At 40.4% G+C, this 8982-nt stretch overlaps 1 protein-coding gene across 1 annotated transcript; it reads left to right on the top strand.

Moving 5' to 3' along the window:
• The first annotated feature begins 505 nt into the window (after positions 1-505).
• On the top strand, positions 506-2482 carry LOC138042840 (uncharacterized). Its single transcript, XM_068888871.1, has 2 exons — positions 506-1414; positions 1824-2482. The coding sequence occupies exons 1-2, from the start codon at positions 562-564 to the stop codon at positions 1958-1960; spliced, it is 990 nt and encodes a 329-aa protein (XP_068744972.1). The 5' UTR covers positions 506-561; the 3' UTR covers positions 1961-2482.
• Positions 2483-8982: the final 6500 nt, after the last annotated feature.

The following is an 8982-nucleotide window of genomic DNA, read 5'->3' on the forward strand; positions in this document are numbered from 1 at the left end:
TCTCAGCTTTTCGATCCCTAAAATGGTTTATGTTTCCTTGTTCTTTAAGGCACTTTGTCTTTGTTACCCTATCTCCCAGTTCAAAGTAACCAAGGTTTCTTTTTCCCCCAAATCCCTGGGTGGGCCTCAATACCTGCGTTATGCTGCACTCCCTACAGTGCAATAGTTAGATTTTCGACCTACATTTTTCCGACGAATACAAAAGATCAATGGAATCGAACGTGTTCGTATTTTGCGAAAATATGGCCCTCTTTATCAAATGAGTTATGCGAACGACCTGGCAAAGGGCTCTTTTGACTTCCGTTTCAAATACAGTCTTGAAAAACAAATGGTCTTTCTGGTTATTCATAAAAAGCACATGGCCCCCTTAAGTCAGACCATAAGGAGCGAAGTAACAACTCCCAAATTTTGATTAAAATTCTGTTAAAGTTCAACAGGTAATCGTGCACGCCACTTAGCCAGACGAAACAATGACATAACATTACGTGTTCAAATTGTAAATATTAAACAAGAAAGGTTTTTGACCACATTGCTTCAAGAATTCGTTTTCCTTAAGCCAAGATGAAGGCTATGATTTTATCTGCTCTCTTAGTTTCCGCGTTCGTTTTAACAATAGCGAAGCCTGTGAAAGAAGAAGATGATGGTTTTCTGGTCAAACGTGAAGACAAACGTGGCGCAGACGAAGAACTGGAAACGTCTGGCGATGGAAAAGAGGATGAGGAAGATGGAAGTTCGATCGACGAGGAGCCTCGAGCGAGAGAGAAACGAGGCAAGCTTGAGGAGTTAGAGGAAGACAAACAGGCAAAGGATTCGAGTGGGGATGATTCGGAAGAAGAAGACGAAGAAGCAGAAGAAGAAGGACGAAACGGCATTAAAGAACTGAATAAAGATTCTAGTGGAGACGATGATTTATCTGAGAATGAGCTACAGTGGAAAAATACACTAGGAATTCGTGGACCGTTAAGTATTACTGCCTTTCAACCTGGGAGTTCTGCGACATCGTCAAAGAAAGGAAAAAAACAGAAGGACCAAGCATCAATGGATTTTGTCACACCCTCCGGAAATCTCGAAATAACACCATTCGCACCAGCTATTAACAGGTTGAAGAAGGTCCGCCGAAGATGCATGTGCCCGTTGCCTTGTGACTATGAAGTGATAGGTTGTAGTGGACCATACACAATACCTTGTGGAGGTTTTGGTGGATTGTGGCCTGCCTTGGGATGTGGGGGATACGGGAGCTGCGGGGGCTGCGGTGGACTGTATGGTGGCTTAGGAGGCTATGGACTTGGGTATCCCGTTCCTGGCGGTGGATTAGGATATGGTGGATGTGGCGGTGGATGTGGTGGATGCTGCGGATGCGGCGGATGTGGTCCTTGTGGAGGTGGCTGTTGTGGATTTCCCATGATGTGTTGCTGTAAGTATAACAACTAGCGAAAGTAAACGATTTGAAACGGTGGATAGGTCTAACAACAGAACAATAGAAAATCACACTTCACGTACCTTTTAAAAAACTGATCGGAAGTGCAGTACTTCCTGTAAGTCTTGGGTGATAAGCAGAACTTCGTATTCTATTTCGATTTTCAGTTCCAAAGGCAAGATTGTTAGTGCGGCTGCCCCTTATGTATTGGCCTTTTAAAATGGAAAAATAGCGATTTAATGCGGTCGCCAGAAATTTTTCTAGCGAGAATAAGAACTTCATTGTACATTTTGCCCACCGCAATTTATAATTAATAACTCCTTCCTTTAACCAGTACTCAACAGTTTTCCCTAATCAGAAAACCTAAGATATCCTTACAAGAACTCTTTCCTTTGGTGATCATTAGGTTGCAAGAACGGCAAAGACAAGAAACCAGCTCAAGATAAGCAAAGTAGCAGCAAGAGAGGAAACAACCAACCGATAGTGATGCGTGCAATTCAAGCACCACTGAAAATGAATCAACCATTGATAAAAAGGCCCTAAACTGTGATAGCTGTCCTGGACAGTTCTCAACGGGAAAAGTGCTTCACATCACTTGTAAACACAGCGTGACTTGTGTGCGAATACAGTACTGAAAAGTTAAACTGGCATCGCATATGAATTAAACCTTCCAATAAACGTTTATCTACATTAAGTGGACATCCTAATATATTTCCAGACAAGGGATAAGTTAATTAAACAATTGCGCAGAATGGCTATTGTCCCCCGGACATTTACTTACAGTGTCAGATCTGTAATAATAAAAAGCAAGCGTAATCACGGAACTTTTTCATTGTTTAACATTTACTCGTGCTGTCCAGAGCTTTGTTCATTATCTTATAGAGGTGTGGAACGAAAACAAAAGACAGGAAGACTATTGTTTTTCTTCTTTGTTTTCGTATTCCATCACAAACCGATCAAATTTCTCACTTTTGCTTTGAGAAACCTTTTCTAAACATGGTTATAGTTGGACAAATCTAAATCTGAGACCGGAGATCGCTAAATAAATCCTTAATCTTCAGAAAACCGCTCTTTGTCTTGTCACTTCGTATCTGCTTGGAACAGAAAAATGGGAATCTCTCGAGCCTTTTTGCAAAATGGCGCATTTTCTTTGCATTGAAAGCTAGTTAAGCCATTTCCACTGTTTGAATTGCGCACCTGAGAGCCCTTTGGATATTTGCGGCGGCGGCAAATAAACTAGTTTACCTAAATGGTTGAAATTTTACCGAGGGGAAGGGAGATGTTCAATTATACTAGCAGTAATTTAAGGAGGGTTCGTGCATAGAATTGAAGGAAGATTTGACAATGGTCTTGAGCAGTGATGGTACAAAACGTACACCCCAAACTGGGACCTTATCTGGACCCCACTCGAGAAATGAAAGAAAACAACAGTTTAAGGATACGAGCACAGTTTTAATAAGCGTCAAGTACTATGATTCATGTGATTGAGTGAAATTATATACTTCACTCTTGAGTGAACTCTGAATCATAAGTAAGTGTGATCTGTTTGATTTAAGTGGTACGCATCGTTTTTGAGGAAACGATAAAACGTAAATAACCCCCCCCCCCCCTGAAATACGAAACCCAGAAAGATTGAAGAAAGTAAAAGGGAAACCCGTAACAATGGCATCGAGCATGTTGGTCATTTCCGAGTTCCTTTAAATTTCTTTTTCACAGCAAGTTCAAGCTCGAATTGCTGTGGATATTAGTTCTACTTTTCGTGTGACTGTAAAAGTACAGTAATATACACGAGAAGGACTTGTAAATCAGCTTTACAGTGATCACTGTTGTCGATAAAATCCGTTCTCAGGTTGAATCAGTTTTTACCTAGGTTAAATCGGTGACCTCATTTTACCTCGGTTGAATATGCACTCGCCCTCCCTCAAAAGGATTGAAAACACCTGTATTTTCCCTCCCTTCTTAACGTTTAGTATCATCTTACCGGTTTCTGTATTCATACAGCTATCCCTTCAGTCTCATCATTACAACATAGTAAGGGAACAAAGAACTGTCATATGCATTTACCGGTATTCGAACTCGAACCCTCCAGATCTGTAGTCTTGTGTGTTCACAACACACTCCTTTTCATCATTTACTTTTTTTAATAAGTCAATTGATATCCATGTATAACAACCGAAATTTATCCTAACCTGACCCTAATTTTCGTTCTCTAGGCGTGAATTAGGCTCCAAAAAAGTTTCTTCAACTCACCCGAGTGCGTGCCCAACCTAGTAAGTAAAATGAGGATCAACTGAACCTAGGTAAAAACGGATTCAACCTGAAAACGAATTTTACCAGCAACATCAATACTTATAAACCGCATTTTCACCGCACGTCCGAGAGTTCATTGAAGTTAACTCCTGTAAAGTGTGGTTGGTATCTGGATGGGAGACCCACGTGCTTGCCTTCCGTGACGCCACATGCATCATAATTCCCTTTTTCCAATCGAAACTCTAGTTCAGCCCGACAACTTTTCCTACTGTATTTCACGAAGCAATGATAGAGTTTATAACGGATAAAAGAAGTGCCAAAGAAGCGAATGTTGAACAAGAAGAGTAAAAAAAAGAGCCGTTATCTCGAATCGGGAACGTGACTGCAAGCTTCTGTGGAACGAGCAATTTGATCCTGAAATGTATTTTTCTTGGTGATTCGGGGATACTCGGAAAAAATCGTACTAAAAAAAGTGAAATCTATTTCCTTCCGACTACTCATTCGGATGCTCATCCATTAGCTATATAGAAAGTCTATTAAACCCCGTCCCTTTGACATCATCTACACGTAGGCTCTAAGCTTGATTAAAGGGTGAGACAGAAGCATGCCAACGAGTGCGTCAGTATAAACAAGTGTTCATGGATCTGACCAGTGAACCCCATTGCTGAAGGAAAGGTGATAAATAAAGTTGTAGACATCATAAGGGATTCGTTGATGGTAGTGCAGTGACAACTTCCTGATTACAAATGTTAAAACGACAAAATTAATGGTCAAGTGAAGCTATGATCTTCGCAGTTACGAGCGCAATTTTTACAATTGCGCAGAGAAGCCTGAAAAATTCAGGACTTCAACGGGGTTTGAACCCGTGACCTCGCGATTCCGGTGCGACGCTCTAACCAACTGAGCTATGAAGCCACTGACGTTGGGAGCTGGTCATTTGTGGGTTCTAATGAAGTCCTGAATTTTTCAGGCTTCTCTACGCAATTGTAAAAATTGCGTTCGTAACTGCGAAGATCATAGCTTCACTTGATTTCATATCCGCAGTTCATATGATTCATTAGATATACCATTTCATCATTAAAATTAATGGTGTTCGGTACAACAAAGGAAGAATAGCATCACCATCCCTTCCCTTGGCAGAAAGGGATATCCTTTGTCCTCAAATATTTCTTGGTCCCTACCTATCGTTTAATGATGACATGATAGTAATGTCGGACGATGATAATAACATAACAGAAAGAACAAAGGATGCCTTTTGAATTCTCATAATAGGCTACTTTAAAAGATACCATAATACTCTTTTTTTACCCTCCAAAATTTTTGCATTAGTATTGTTTTTATTTTCTCTTGGGACCATCGTATGTCCCAAGAGAAACTGGAAACAATGCATATTCTCTATTTTCGAATTCCCCATAATAAACTTTGTTCCCCCCCTCCTCCCTCACAAATTTTGCATAAAGCAGTGTTTTCAAATGCTCTTGGGAATATGCAGTGTCCTCAAGAGCATTTGAAAACACTGTTTTATGCAAAATTTGGGGGCCCAAACAAAGTTTATTATGGGGAATTCGAAATATAAAAATGTGTTACAGTTAAATTTAAATTCAGGGTAATTTTAATTTCAACCTAGTTCATTTTATTTTAAACTAAGTTGAAATTGATGATAGGAAACATCAACAAAAACCCATCATTTATTGGCGAGCTTAACTGATCAGAGTGTAATGTGAAGTGCTAGTTTTGTACCCCATATGAGCATTAGCCTTACTAACTGAAATGGGCCCACACAAGGACAGAGAAAAACTTTGACCAGGCTGGGAATTAAACCCTTCGGGTTAGATCACCCCTGCTCCACCGACTGAGCTACTATGGCCCGTTTCAAACGTCGAACTTTTCATGTGCCGAATCTAATGCAAATGAGCGAAAAAAATAGATTTTCTCATTTGCATTAGATTCGGCACATGAAAAGTTCGACGTTTGAAACGGGCCTATGTTAGACGGGAGCAGGCTGTGGGAACTGAAGATATTAAACTCACGGCAATGAACATGTTCAAGTACAAGGAAGGGTTACGTTTTCACAAACGTTGGCCGTGTAGCACTTATATTTCAAAAGAGTTAACTGATTCTAGAGTAATGTGAAGTGCTAGTTTTGTACCCCATATGAACCATGTGAGCATTAGCCCTACTAATGGAAATGGACCCACACAAGGACAGAGTAAAACTCTGACCAGGGTGGGAATTGAACCAATGACCTTCGGGTTAGACCACCGCTGCTCTACCGACTGAGCGTGTAATATATTGGTAACTAAATTGGTCCTTGAGATGAGTGGATGAACTTGTGTAGCTTACATTTTTCATGAGTATTTTATAAAACCCCAATGGTCTAGGCACTGATTTTACATGGTTAGCATTAAGGTTGGGGTTAGGCATACTGTGCATGATAACCGATTCTACTTTTCTTTCTCAGAGCTTTTTACAAGGACATTGTTCATTAATGGATGTGTTATTTTTTTTGAATTATCAAATAAAATATTTTGGTTTTTTTTTAATTTTGCTGAGTCTGTTTGTATTGATAAATCCAAATGTTGTGTTTATTTTGGCACAGTCCCCTTCAAGTTCTACAATTTGAGCAAGAAGCACATTTTGATGAAGGGGCGTTTCCATTTCCATTTTATTTATTTTCATCAGCGCCACATAATCCTGAAGTTGAAACTTCTTCTTTTCCTCCTTCCCTTTCTGGTGCGTGATAACTGCAAAAGGCAGAATGCTCGCTGCCTACAAATAGCGCTGATAAGCAGTAGTTAAAGATAAGCACCCATCTCAAATAGTGGTGATAAACAGTATTTAAGTTTCAGGACCCATTTGTTACCGGTTAGCTTTCAATAACTGTGATTTAGGGTTAGTCTGCAGTCCGCGGTCTGCAGTTCGCAAATGTCAGACACCGCTCTTCTTCAATGTCTGGCTCATCCACTTTTTCAAATTATTGACCATTCTCCTGCTCTGTATTTGATGTAGCTGTGACTTGTCCACTCATTTGTGGCTTTTGTGATTCCTTTTCTCTGAGAGATTCCGAAAACCACCTTATACCGCATTTGGCAATTGTTCTGTGAATGGTTATAATTTTTTTACAAGCGGATTCTCCAAAATGATGACACCAGTGGTTCGGAAACGAGTTCTTTTCTTTGATTAAACTGCAAAGGTTATCTTTTGTTGTTCTATTTGCCCGTGCTACCATTTTTTTTTCACGGTGGGAACGATGTGTTTTGCAATATTTGACTATTTGTCCTTCAGAATCAAGAGCCCTCCTCTTGCAAACAATTTTTGCTTTTGTTGCACTGGAGACTCAGTGCGTTTTCATTCTTTTTCATCTACGCATGTGCGAAATGGTGGCTGTCGTGGAGGCTTGGAAATGGCTTAAACTCGTTGGTAGAAAAGAACATGTAGGCGATTTTAGTCGCTGGTGCGATGGCTTAGTGGTAAACACAGAGGCAAAATAATTTCCGATATCCAATGGTCCGAGAGTTCGAATCCTTGGAGCAGCCTGGAATGTTGTGAAAGCTCAAGGTAGCACAGTCCGGTAGCAGTTTAAGTAAGGACAGTAAGGGGGAAGGAAAGGGAGAGACGGTAAGTGGAAGAAGAACGGAAGGCAAAAAAAATCCAAGCCTCATTTTTTTTAAATTACATCCCCCAAAAAAGGAAACCGAGGTTGAAATTAAATTAACCTGAATTTTAATTCAAACTGTAACAAATGCAAACTTTTCGGAGGGCAAGCAAAGAGTATTATGGTATTCTGAAAGTGGTCTATTGTGCACAATGTACCGTGTAGAGAAAGAACAAAGAAATAAATTAAAGAATACCTTAATTGAAAAAGTGTAACTAATGGCATATCATTCTTCAATCACTACTTGAAGCTATTTACTTCTTTCATTCATCTGGAGTACATTACATTAAAAAAGTCATGTGATTCTGCAAGTGATAGCGTAAGGCATTCTACGAACCAGCAGCACCATTTTCATCAATTCTACCAAAAACTAACGATGTCGCCAAAGATGTGGCCAAATCTACAATGAAACTATAAATTTACTATTCCACACAGAAAAGTTAAGAAAAAAGTCCAATGTTCGATTGAGACCACGTTTTCATTTTTCAAAATTTAGTAGCCAGGCAAAGCTAACAACCAGGCCGCAGTTTTTCAAAAAGTGGATATCGCTATCCACCGGATAAATCACTATCCATTGGATAGCGCAGTTGGTTTCGCTATAACTTACCCACTGGATAGCGCCATCCATCGTTTGAACAACTGGGGCCAGGCTTTTAGCTAAAATAAGCGACAAAAATAGTTGAGACACTGACCTGGGAAGACAACAATTAGGAAAAAACCACCTTAAGGTTACATTTTCCATTTGCACTCCCCCCTCTTCTCCCGTATCCCCCCTTTAATGTTAGTAACGGAAAAAGAAAGAGTTGGCGATAAGAAAACAACATTGTTTGGGGGGGAGGGCGGAGGGGGTTAGATGGAAAGACTTTGGGGGAGGGATTTGTCCGAGATCCCTTAAAGGGAAAGTGTCTCAACCCTTTTGGCGCTTATTGTACTTTCCAGATCCTACACTACCAACTGGAAGAAAGACATATTTGCATCTGTTTTCGAGTTCTAGTTGCTGCTGTTCGAGTGGGACGTAAAGTGGTTGAAGTAACCTCTATATTTTCCTTGAACCGTTCTTCTCCGTGCGTCGTTTCAATTTCCTGACCACTTCGGCATTCTAATGGGTAGAGTAGATTTAAGGGGCTTTTGAATACTTTCTTGGTTGGAAGAAGAACTTTGGCAGCCCGGGATTTTCCGTCACTGCTTGACATTAGTCCAGTGATTTTTCCCATTTTCCAGACACCTCATGGCAGATCTTCCTTTAAAAGCACTACTCTGACCAATCTAGCCTCTTTAGCTGCTTGGACTCTAGGACCCTTTAAGTGAGTTTGGCCTCTTTCTCTGAGGTTTAGCAAGTAAAACTCTTTCCAGACTCGCCAAAGTGAATTCAGGTGTTGCTGACCTTTACCCCAGATTTCTAGTAGTTTGTCTGTTGAGCTTTTGCGTCCATACTGGATCTTGCGGGTTACTGATCTCAATTACTGGAACCCCGGACTTGGGATTAAGATTTAAGAAGTGGGCTGGGGTGAGTGAAAACCCAGAATCAAAGTCTTCATGTAGAAAAGTGGACGAGAATTAATAACGGCCTCGACCTCTGTTAAAAAGGTTTCAAGTTTCTTCTCAGTCAGGCAAATCTTGCCAATTGATTTCTTGAGAGCTCCCTTTACGGTGCCAAGTA

This window comes from Montipora capricornis, chromosome 3 (genome assembly GCF_036669925.1).
Source record: "Montipora capricornis isolate CH-2021 chromosome 3, ASM3666992v2, whole genome shotgun sequence".
Taxonomy (NCBI): Eukaryota; Metazoa; Cnidaria; class Anthozoa; order Scleractinia; family Acroporidae; genus Montipora; species Montipora capricornis.